Source organism: Buceros rhinoceros, unplaced genomic scaffold (genome assembly GCF_000710305.1).
Source record: "Buceros rhinoceros silvestris isolate BGI_N320 unplaced genomic scaffold, ASM71030v1 scaffold18756, whole genome shotgun sequence".
Classification (NCBI taxonomy): Eukaryota; Metazoa; Chordata; class Aves; order Bucerotiformes; family Bucerotidae; genus Buceros; species Buceros rhinoceros.
In genome coordinates, this window is record NW_010417137.1 from 5,903 (window position 1) to 18,723 (window position 12,821).

The window sequence follows — 12,821 nt, forward strand, 5'->3', positions numbered from 1 at the left end:
CTACCTTCCTCCCCAGTTCACCAGTGAGGAGTTATCAATTGATAAGGATATTGGAAAGCAGAGAGTTAGCAACTCTCACTGAAACCAGCTCCTGCGTTTATATCACTGGCACCCAAATAAAGCTGTGTTAACTTGTTTCCTTCCTTATGGTAATTCTTATTTTTTCCCTGTCTAATATCTTAGCTGGCCGATCATCACTTTGAACTCACCATGGAAAACTCAGAATGGCTGATCTCACCTGCTGAATCCCGCTAGTTCTAATATAACCACCAGATACTCTATCACTCCAGGCCGAAACCTGCGATTATGTTCTTACAACCATGTGTTGTATGAAATCTGCACCTTCTCTTCCACAACTCTTCCAGAACTTCCACCCTGTCCGGTTCTCCCACGTGCAGAGCCAAATTTCTTTTACTTTTTTCCCGCTTGCCTTGGCCCTTGCAGCATCTTCCCGTCAGACCTACAACTCATCACAACATACCATGTTTACACCAAAAACGTGCAGTTGCCAAGCCCCCTATCTGAACATTTGATCAAACCCTTCCTCACTTCGTGCCCCTTCACTAACTCATCTCTTATCTCACAAAGAAATCAATCTGCCAGTCACTACATTCAAAGAATTTCTTAGCTCTCCCCCACTACTCACCACTCTGACTGAATCTCTTCTTCCCCACATCCTCTCATTTCCAGTAGCGCTGCTCCCCTCGGAGGTCTATGTGTTGGCGTCTCACCTCTTTGCTGTCCTGTATGCCTTGCTTTCTCTGCAGAGCTGCAATGTCACACCCTTGCATTTCTATTTATACTCACTTTTCTAAGACAAATACATCTCTGCCAACAGACTGCAACCCCCCTTGGCCCAAGCTACAAAGACCTTTCAGAAAGTCCTTAACACACTTCAGCTAGTGAGAGAATAACATAGTCCTAAAGAAGTGTTCGTAGCTACAAATGCAGTGACGGTACAAACTGCGGTTGTAAAGTCGTCTGTACTGCGACGAGTCAAGCGAAATGCTGTGACCATCAGCAGCCTGCCTGGGGAGGTTCACCGCTGCTAGCAGGGTGAAGTCCGTACAGTTTGTCAGGGCACTCCCCTGCCCCTGTGTTGGTTTGCTAATGACAAGAAAGGATCTCTGAGCATAATTTAAAGCAGCAAATTCTCAATCATGAGGAAAGTTTTGTGCACGCGAAAGTGGGCCTGTATTTTAGAGTGCAAGAACCTGATGAGGTCTGGAAGTATCTGAATAGCTGCTGTTACAAAGAGCACAATTTTAGAAAACTCACAGCAGACTCTGCATTTTTTCATATATGTGCATTGCACGAGGCAAACTGCTTTCTAGAAGAATTGGGGAATTTGACCCGAGTATTGATCGTAGTCTATAAAGAGGTATGAAATCCCCCTTGTCAGCACTGGTGATTTTTCAGGAGATCACAGACTTGTGTCATCTTGTTCAAGGTGAGTTCCTTGGAACTCAGCCACTCTTCCAAGAAATGGAACATAGCTTTGCTAGGCTTGCACATGATGGATGTTTCAATATGCTGCATCTCGTCTTCAGCAAGACCACCGCGTAGAGATGGAGATACAGGGATCAACTGCACAACAGCTTCTGTTTGCCTTTGTTTCTGGTCCATGATCCTTTAGCAAATTCTGTTACAGATCTACACATCAAGTGCTATTTTAAAATTGTATTTTCATGGCAAATGCAGGTTCTCAATTAGCACTGAAAAAAAATTGGTAAGGAACGTTCGATGATCCCTGGAATGTGCTGCCTAAACAATATAACATAAAACAGGAAGGAAGAGATATGCCACCTCTTTTTCGGGGAGGGAGAACCAACACATTCTACTGAGAAATACGTTTCCCAAGTCTGTCTATGAAGGGCTCTGTAAAATCCAAGTCTTCATTTAAACAGCTTGCAATTTTGATATTTATTCAATTTTTTTCCCTCATGAATGGAATTTAAAATAATGAAGTGTCTTCTTTGGAGCTTGCAAACAGCTCTAAACATACATCAGGGAGCTATTTCCTTAACTCTAATGCTACATTAAACTAAAGCCAACAGTCAGCACTGGTAAACGATTTACACTGGAGCAATTTCCAGAAATACCAAATTAATGAAAATACTTATCTCACAGTTTCCCCACATTCCACCAGACTCCATCTCGCCAATCCTCCACAGCACCAGCTAATACATATAACTGATTAGTTATCAGTTACTGTAACCATTTGTTTTCAGTTTAAATACCTAACTACAAATATTTATCATTTCTTATATAGCTATATCCTGGATATAATTTTCTTTGCTTACATAGTGGGAGCTTTAATGTTACATGGGAATCTTCCTCAACATAAGTTGTATGAAATCTATGACTCACAGCCAACTGTTAGCAACTCCGGAAGCTGGGAAGGCACCATTCCTTTGAAAAAACCATGGATACATGGTCTACTTGTAAGGGGACAGCAGAGACACTCCTCCTGTACGGTGCAGTGTGTGGATGTTTAACTGCGTTTACTAAATAGTCAAGTAGGAGACAGATGCTTAATCATGCCACACCCTTTTAATTAATTCTTAATCATTGACTCACATCTACTGAATGTCCCTGAAGTGTTATTTTTTCCACAACATTTACCTTAGCGTATAATTCAACTTGTGCTGTTCGCTTTATGACTTCACAGAGGATGTGGTTATGGTTAGCAGAAAGGAAGCTTTGCTGTAGATGGGAAGATAAAGCTCAAAGCACCTACGCTGCCTTTTGAACACCTTTTTTTTTTTTTTTAAATTAACTGTCTTCCTTCTTGTGTCTCTTTCTTGGACAGGCGCTCAGCACATAGGAGAGACATCCTATGTCCTGGGACACAAGCATTCTTGGCTCAGCCATGAACAACTGTGTGCTTCTGGAGGAACTGCTGATCAAAAAATCCCAGCAGAAGAGAAGGACTTCACCCTCCAACTTTAAAGTGCGCTTCTTTGTCTTAACCAAATCCAAGCTGGCTTACTATGAACATCGCCATGGGGTATGTCAGCCATTTTCTCTCTCATAACAGTAATGGAGGAAAGGATGAAATGTGTTAAAGGAAGGGAAGGATGATCCTTGTTAAATTTTATTAACTTTTCTGGTCCTTGCTGTAGCACCATTCACCGAAAATCGCAAAGTGGTCAAATGGGTCATTGAGAGCTTCTGCTCAGTGGGTGTTTGTTGCACTTGGAGGAACAAGACTGCTTTGCTATTGTATAGAAATGATCTCGTCTTGCTGTTAGGAATTTGGCCCGGGCTGTTATAACCGATGTGTTTATCAGCTGTGTGAGCGTGTACCTGGCCGTTCACATGAGAACAGGGGAGAGCTGGGGTGGTGTATTGCAAAGATCACATCTGCGAGAAAAGTCATCCACAGATCTTCACTCAGATTCTTTTCTTCAGAGCAGCAGACTGATGGCTGGTTAAAGAGCAGTCAGACATTTTAAAATTAATCCAGCTGCCATGTGTAACAGCTCTCGTCTTCAGAGGTAGTTCAGAAGTGATGCAATGACGAGATCCATGCTCAGACTAGGCGTTACTTCCTCAAGCTTCCATTTCCCTGACTTGCTAAATATGAAGAAAATTAGAAGTCGATCTGCGCGTCCCATTGTGCTAAGCACTCTCGTGAAGCGCAAATTATTTCTCTGTTCTCTTTAGCTGGATGTTTGCTAAGCCTCATTGCAATCGTAAATAATATTGCTTGTTTTCCAACATGCTGTTAATCCGTTATGTTTAGGCACTGTTACTGTACGCAGACCAGTACTGGGGATCACGCTTCCTCGCTATCCAGTGCTGGCAACTTCAGACCATCTGATCTTGCTTTGTTGGAGAAAATTAAGTTAAAACTGAACCCATAAAAAAAAGCAAAGTATGATGTGCCCTTGGATTGTATTTTATCAAAACACAGATGAGGTTGGGTACCAGCTATAAGGGTTAACAGTCATTTTTATTTGCAAGTCATTTCTCTCAAATATGCCCAACAAAATGTTTTTCTTGCTTTTATTTTATAGTCCTTGTTTTTCTTACCTCCATATTTAAATAGGAAAATATTTATTGCTGCAATCTGTGCTTATATTAGGGTCGTGACTCTCTTTGCTATCCAAACTATCTTTCAAATGCCATTATTTTAAGATTTTAAATTCCATTGTAATTATTCCACTAATTATCCTGGGTAAAATTTTCAAAAGCATCTAAGTGATTCTGCTATAGGTATTTTGAGGAATCTTTACAAATAGTTTTCTTTGGTGCTTTCTGAGTCTTGGTGGACTTGAGATGAATTCAGCATGCACTCTGCCTAGATACTTTTGCGGAATTGCAGTAGGTGTCTGTCAGCATTTTTAGACTGAAATAAGTTTGGAAAATATGACTTGGTGACTTTCAGAAGGGCATAGATTTCATACTCGGTGTGAGTGTCTTGGGAAATTTTATCCTCTCGTCTTCCTAAAGGTCACTTAGGCCAAATGAGAGTTTGGTATATTGTCTCTTTCATGTTATATATTATCTATTATAAACATGCACACATTATGATATGTAGACACATATACATAAACACACATGTAACTTCAGACCCTTACACATATTTGAGGGATGTTGGGTATATCTGTAATTACAGGTCTGATTTTCCATGAAAAGCTGATTTTTTTATGACACAAACTGTCAAAATTAGGCTGTTACATGAGTAGAAGAACTTGGTAAAAATTTGGGAGAAAAGAGTTTGCCCTATGAAATACTTCCAGAACCAATCCTCAGCCTTACCCTTTATTAATCTTCCCCCAAAATTAGACCATCCTGGTGAGACCTCTGTGTGGTCAGGTCATTGCCGTTCTGGAGAGGAAAGCAGCCCGTGCAAGCACCATCTCGTTTTGTGCTGTGAACAGAGTGAACACCCAGCAACTGAGGTCACAGCCAGTGACAGGGCAATTACGGGACCTGCTCAACATGCCAGCTATGCCCGTCACCATGAGTGAGCCAGGACTGGGGAGCGTGGGCAGGCGTTGAAAGGGATGGTCTGTAGTGCTCGTTCTCCAGCACAGGGCCTGGCACCGTTTGGCTTTGCTCTGTAGGGACTCTCTAGACCACTTGTGGGGCTGGCAGGGCTTAGCACAGGCTGCCGCCGCTGCCAGCAGCCGGTCTGCATGTTGTGCCCCTGCTCTGGAGGTTTGGGGCAAAGTGGCAAGGACCGTGCTGTTCTCTGCCAGCTGGCTGCAGTCGTGGGGAGTATCTCTGCGCCGTACAGCAACTGACTTGGCTTTTACATTACAGATAATTCAAGGGCAATCCGTGGATGTTCGCTATAAGAGTTTTCAGTGGGTTTTTTTAACCAGCCTGTCCAGTGGCTTATTGTACTCAGAGTTCAATATGATACAGATCCACCTCTGGTCCCTGGTTAGTCAGTAACAACAGCCTGTGCACAAAGCCAAGTAAAACAATTAGCAAACTGCTTAACAGTTTGAGAAGTCCCACTGATATCAGTCAGGTGGCTTAAAGTAAAGCACACACTTAAGACTAAGCCCAGGCTTATGTTTTGCCTGTATTTAACAGAGTTTAGCACCCAGTCCCTTTCTCTGCATTTTGATGCTGTGGGTATAAAATGATGTTTCAACATTTATTGTAGCAATCCAAAGCAAGGAAATCAATACGTTAAAGGGATACAGGGATGATTCTGTAATTCAAACCGAAAGCTGTCCAGATAACCAACAACATAACGGCACATTTTTGCACTAATTGTAATGCCATTTTCATCATAACGGCCCTAGCCAGACAGAAAGCACTGCTCTCCTCAGGGGCCAAGCACACAATCGCTGTTAATGTTAATGAATGATATTTACATATCTCATTAGGAGAATGAGCCCCCAATAACTGACAACAACAAGAAGCTGTGTTTTCTAGAATTCATTACGCAGTGCACAATGCAGGGCTGTCTTAGCATAAAGCAAAGCCCTGATAACAGGCAGATGTATTCAGCCCCCGCCTCTGCTAAAATACATCAGAAGTGTCTTTATTATAACATGCAAATGAAAGCTGTCCAGATAACCAACATCATAATGGCACATTTTTGCACTAATTGTAATGCCATTTTCATCATAACGGCCCTAGCCAGACAGAAAGCACTGCTCTCCTCAGGGGCCAAGCACACAATCGCTGTTAATGTTAATGAATGATATTTACATATCTCATTAGGAGAATGAGCCCCCAATAACTGACAACAACAAGAAGCTGTGTTTTCTAGAATTCATTACGCAGTGCACAATGCAGGGCTGTCTTAGCATAAAGCAAAGCCCTGATAACAGGCAGATGTATTCAGCCCCCGCCTCTGCTAAAATACATCAGAAGTGTCTTTATTATAACATGCAAATCAATTCCACAGGCAAAAATCCTTTTTTTTCCAGGGTCTGATTTTGTATCTACTGTACATGTGAGTAAACCAGCACTATTCCAGTGAGTTTGATCCTCACTAGAGTAACCAATAATGCAGACACTATGTGATACTCTCAGGGTGCCAGTACACTTGCTGTACTGCAGAAGCAGCAGACAAGTGAACCCCTTTGGTGAGGTGCCTAGGACAGAGTTTCAAATGTCCTTACTTTGACTTGGCAAAAACACTCAATTTGGAGAGTTAATTTGCCTAATGTCTTACAGGGTTTGGTAAATCCTTCAGGTTAGCAGATAAGAGAGTGAAGAGAAGTGGTTTAATATTTCAGATGCTAAGTAGAGGTTCTTGCAAAGTCTTCAGTGTGTCACATTCACACCTCAACAGAGACAGCCAGAAACAAGCTTCTTTCCCTGTATTTCAAGCTGACTGTAGTCTAAAAGTGGCACAGATGTCTGAGCTGATGCCACACTTAGTGAATAGGCCTCTGTCTTCTGGGCTGGTACCACACTAACATGGTACCACATCGATTACATGCTCTCTGCATCAGAGCTGCTCATCTTGGCATGGGTCAGACCTGCAGAGAGTGCTTGGGTCTGTCTGTATCAATAGAGAAGCGCTCCATGTCCCTACACCACAATTTGCCCTCTTTAGAAGTAGGTATCTTGTGCTATACAGGCAATCTGAGAAGTATTTCAGGGCTGGGAAAGTTGCACCTAACACATGGGAGGTTCGGGCTCATAAATATTTTTTAATTTTATATCTTCATGCACTCACGGGCTATTTCTAGCCCAGCTTTTAAAGGCAGCAATGAAAGGCACACACAGAAAAGGACCAAGTTCCCTCTTTATTTTCCTCAGTGCTGTTCTTCCTGCACTGGTTAGATGCTCAAGAGGTCATAGTGCATGAGTCAGCCTTGTCTTGAGCTCTATCATTCAGATCTTTGATATTCAGATATAAAGATGGCACTTCAGCGTGTCTTGAAATTTGCTTTCAGTCCCTCTTCCCAGGAACAAAGGAAAAAACTTGGCTGAAAAGTCTTTTATAGGCATCCCCAAAATGCTTCAGCTGCTTCCGTTGCATTATCTACACGTTGGTTATTTGCAGCAGTCCAGCTACCGGCAGTAACAGAAGCAGCACTTTGTTCCTCAGTCCAGCAGCCTTGATTATTCATTTCACCTTGATTATTCTACAGAGAAACCGACTTGTCCATCCTGCCCTGGAAAGACTTGTTTGTTTCCCCAAAACTCTAATGAAACCAGACCAAACCTTTTCTTCTGAAGCTCTCCATTTTGGTGTTCCTGTTAGTCAGAGAGACTGTTCATACCATTTCTCATTGCTTTATGTATTCGGAATGCCCTTGCATTCCTGAAGCTATAATCCTCATATAAAGTGAATTTAATTATGGCTTTAAAGACCACCTTGCAAATAAATACATATCTGAGTAGATAGGTCATTATTCATAACCTGTCATGTATTTATTAACAAGTTCTCTTTGCCTGCCAGCATTTTTGATACCGTCTGTCTTCTCGTGCATATCTCCAACTACTTGATTAATAATACACGTATCGCCCACAAAGAAGTCAGGCTTGGCATCTGTCTACATCACACCTGTTTCAATGATTTTTTATGTAATAAAATCAATACAACCTTAAATAAGACAAAAGGTACAATCCTGTGCCTAATATGATCATTAGACTTTTCTACTGCAGCCGTGCTTGCTTCCAGCTCCTGCCGTTGCTTTTATCGCAGTCAACATTGTAACTGGTATCGTGGCAATGCCTGCCTGTTGCTTTATACTCCTTCACTCTTTCTGGCCAGTTTTTTTTTGTTGTTCGTGGTGGTGGTAGTGGTGTTTTGTTTTGTTTTTCCTTTCCTTCCTTAAAACTTATGCCTTTTTAATGAAAAAGTGATGTCATTTAGTCGATTTAATTTAGCATCCTTTGTTTCATTGAATCTTTCATTCACTGCAATCCACTCCTCCCAGTCTTTGCCAGAGTCAAGAATAGCTTTGAAGAAACTAATAGAGTGTTCCGTAGTTGTTCCATATTCTTTTATGTAACATAAAAGACTTATTTCCATCATACTTATAAACCAACAATCCTCCTCTTTTTAATTCTGTTTCATGATGATGGCATTGATTTTCTAGTCGAATTGCTTGTGCCGATAGTGGGGATGTGCACCTTGATAATCCTCTCAGGTGAGACCTAAGACAATGTAAACATTGGAATTGGCTTTGTCTGATCTTAAAGTAGGAGTTCAGTGAAAATACTGGGCTATTGCAGGTGTGTGAAGCCCTGTGATGGGCCAAGAGAAAAATGCTCCTATGGCCAAGTGTGCTTTTCCACTGGATCTCTGTACTTGAACATTAAATACACACAGCCTGTGAATATTTATCCTGTGTCCCTTAGAAACCTTGCAGAAAGGTTATGGCTTCATTATGCCCCGCATGTATTCTGTTTTCATCTCATGTAATTCTGAAAATCAGACACCTTTGCGTGCCTGGAGGAGTGAACAGTGCCCTGGCCAACCCTTGGCTAAGTGCGCGGTGTCTGAGGTCCAGGTCTTCAGAGTCTTCGGTGTAGCTCTATTGATTTCTCTGGCTTTTTAAAAAAAAAGTAAAGACTTCTCTGGTTTTCAACTATAGGACTTTGTAAGAATATTAGGAGTATCTGCTGTAGCAGATATTCCCTAGATAAACTGAGAATTTAACTGAATAAATGGCTACAGACTGAGATTGTTTGCGTGGAGCAGGCTTTGAATACAAACAGTATTGGCCTCAGTAAACAAAATTTGATATTGAAATTAGTCGTTGGGAGGGACACTGCATGGTGAGCAAACTGATCGCATGAAATGGTGTGTGCAGACAGCAGGCAGCACGACTGGTCCACAGCGCTCTATCATCCCATAGGCAGATGAAATATTTACTTTCTGATGCAGAAACCTGCTGTAATCCAGTGTCTATTCCCATGTCTTGTGCTTCAGGTGGTGGGTGGAATCGAGATCTCTGCAGATCTCTGGAAACATGGCTCAAAGAAGCAGAGTGGCTGCAGCTGCTCTGTTGGTTATGGTGGGACTGCAGTGGAGTGCCGTGGATGAGTTACCGCAGCAAAGCCAATACAGGCCTCCAGCTGCCTCCTCAGACTGCTTCGTGTGCTTCTCCATATCTACTGCTTACATGGATGGAGGCATCTGAGACACTGATTGCAGCTGACTTTGTCATTCAGCACAATTCAGTGCTCAAACTCTGCATCCAGGGTATGCCCTTGTTAGAACATGTTCTTTAGATGTGAAAACAGCCTTAAAATTTTTGTTTTTTTTTTAAATTCAAGTAGGAAGACAATATAGTCATGACAGATACTGGAACCAAGCAGCTACATTTAGGGTTTTGAATATCAAATGTAACGGGTTATATTGGAGGTATTAAAGCATAATGCAAGAGTCAGGGCTCTACCGAAAACCCCGGTTCTATTACTGATCACCTCATTCCGATTTTCCTTTGGCAGGAAATGCAAAATCCCTTACAAGTTTCTTTTAAAATGCAAATTGTTGAATTTAGGTTTCAAATTTCATTCTAAAATTGTTCAAAATTGTTTCATTTCCTATAAAACTTGAAACTATCAGTGTTCCTAATAAGAGAGAAACTCCCAAAATACTGACCGATGATAGTGTTCAGGTAAAATTTCTAGTAATCTGGCAATCAACAGCTCTTAATATCCTAATAATGATAAAAACAGCACATAGTGCAATGTACAGATAAGGGCTATGATAAGGGAGAGAAAATAATTGTATCAAAGAGCTCTTCAAGGAGGTTCAAGTTCATGCTCCAGTCTTTTGGACAGTGAAAAAATACCGTAGAAGGAGAATTACCATTAAAAATAAGTTCATGTGGTTCCCCTGATACCTCATAAGCTCCTAGTTACTATTTTCTTTGTTCTTCTTGACTGCTCTCTCAGCGCCAACACATGACTATGAAAGACCCATAGTCTAAGTAGCAAATAAACTGGAGACTCTGCAACACCATGGGCATAAACAGAATTTGGGCACCTCAGCAAATCAAGAAATTCCCTTCCAAATTATTTCAAAAGCTCAGAAAGAGCTGAAGAAAATCATACCTGAAAGGCAGCAACATGTCACTAATTTGAAAAGATGAAGCTCACCAACCTGTTTGAGCTCTCTGCTGTGGGAAGGTACCATTGCACAGAGGTTCTGCTTCATCTTGATACGAACCTGTCTGCAGAGAGACAGGAGGGGTCTGTTCATTGACCCATTTATTTCCTGCCAGTGGTTAGACCTGTATTGGTGTCTCTTGCCTTGTAGCCGTGTACTCATAAAATGACATTTTAATAGTTCAACTAGAGCTTTACCACTCTCTGCCTATGACAAATATTTTCTTACGGAGTAATGTGGAGAGAAATCAGAGCAAGCAATGGATACAGGTTCCTATATTATTCCCAGAGCTTAATTTGAGTATGAGAATATGAAAGTATGGTCATAGATCACACCAGCAGTCCTTGAGCCAAGTGGCCTGTGATCCGGAGTGGCCAATACCTGCCATTTAGAATAAAGCTGCAGAAATAGCCTCAAATGTTTTCCATGAAGCTGATAGGCAATATCTTAAAAGATCTGACCATACAAGCTCAGATATTATTTAGCCTTTTTAAGTTCAGCAACAGCTCTATGAGGAAAGGACTCTTCAACTTTAAATAATTCCTTTGATTATTTTACAATCAGCCTAAATTTTTCTGAAGACAGACATTTTTTATGGTGGGATTTGCTGGTTTTCCCATTTTATGTCATCCTGAGCTCATTGCTCTCAGGTGTTACCTGAGAACACGTGCTGAGCCAGGAGCAGCCCATTTGGCCGCTTCCCATTTGGGGCTGCCTCTCTTTGCTCTCCATAGCTGGGGGAATATTATAAATTGGCTGCAGTGCTCTTAATAGCAACATCGTAAAATTGTCACTTTGTTCCTTAAGACTCACGCTGTGGACATCCAGCCACAGGTGGGGGCTCTGCCAACACAAGAGCTCTCTCTGTTTTTACTTCTGCTCACCCTTAGCCCTAATCAGAAAGGATTTCTTCTTCTTCTTCTTCTGTCCTCTTGCTGCCTGCGTATCAACAGTGCAGGTGTTTCTGTTCTTAAAAGCAGTGGGGTTGCACAGGCACAGCTGACGATGCCACCTGAGACTCCATGGTCTTCATGACAGCTGGTAACATACATGAAAGAGGGAAAAGTGTGAAGATCCTAGACTGAATTTACAGCACTTAAGTTCAGCAAATCCACTTTTCTAGATGGAAGTGCAGCTAAAAACAGCAACACAGGTGGAAGCTGAGCACTGGATTTTCAAATTTTAGGAAGGAAATTGATTTTCATTAAAAAAAACCCACACTAAAAAGGCACACTTGAAGTTCTACCTGCATTGACACACTGCTCCAGGGCAGCTGCATTGCCTCTGCTGCCTGAAACTAGCTCCTGTCCTCTCCTGAGCCCATTTTGACCTCTCCATCACACCCCAGTGCACATGCACCACGGTTCAGAAAACAGTGGGACAAAGCTACAGGTGACAGTGGCGTGAACAGGTTAAGTTGTAGGATTGTTATTACTGATCTGTTGTTACTGCATGCAGCTACCGTGTCACTGGTAAGAGCTGTGGATGGGGGACTTGAGAGCACTCCCCATGCAAGTGTAAGCTCTCTGCAGAGGTACATTAGTCCTCTTAAGGTCAGTGCCTGCAGGAGGTGTTGAAGTCACTGCTCTCACCAGCACAGCAGTCTCTCATTGCTGCTCTAAAGGTACATCAAATTGTGTATGTAAGCCTCTCTTCACACTTACATACACTTCATTCTTGTGGCGTGCAGAAGTCAAAGTTCTTGCTTTTTATCCCCTATTCCTGAGGGACCATATATAGCATGAAGAAATAACCTGGTTTGGTTTCATCGCTTCAAGCCCACAGAGTAAGAAACCCCAAAATCTGCTTCTGCCTCTGTTCAGCCTGCTCACTGAGCCCAGCCAGAGCAGAGGGAGAGGGAGCAGGTGACGCAGGACAAGTGAGTCGTGGCAAGGGCCAAGGCAAAGACCCCTCATCTATTTAATCACCAATTAAGAATGGTTCCTTCTAGCCAAGACAGTAAGTGAAAACAGGGAGTGAAGTTTGGCTTGGATTCTTATAAAAAACCCCTGACACTATAGAGAAGGACATTGAAAAGTTTTACTGATGCTGTTGAGCTTACAGAGGACTGGAATATCCCACCTTGCTCCACCACAGCTATGAATTAGGTTCCTCCTACCCTTCTACTGAGAGAAAATGTCCAGCTGCAACTGGGGAGCAGCGGACAAACATGGGCTCGTGGACAGATCTCATGGTGGGAGGAAGGACTCCACATCCAAGGGGGAACACGGCAGGGCTACAGAGGGGAACGCTCCTCCTGCTGTGGGGT

The 12,821-nt window shown here is 42.2% G+C and overlaps 1 protein-coding gene across 1 annotated transcript in view; it reads left to right on the top strand.

Moving 5' to 3' along the window:
* Positions 1 to 2,839: 2,839 nt before the first annotated feature.
* The window catches only part of ITK (IL2-inducible T-cell kinase), a 29,205-nt gene continuing 19,223 nt past the window's right edge, over positions 2,840 to 12,821 (top strand). Inside the window, exon 1 of the mRNA XM_010138098.1 lies at positions 2,840 to 3,010. Within this exon, the coding sequence (XP_010136400.1) occupies positions 2,840 to 3,010 (171 nt within the window). The remainder of the gene's footprint in view (positions 3,011 to 12,821) is intronic.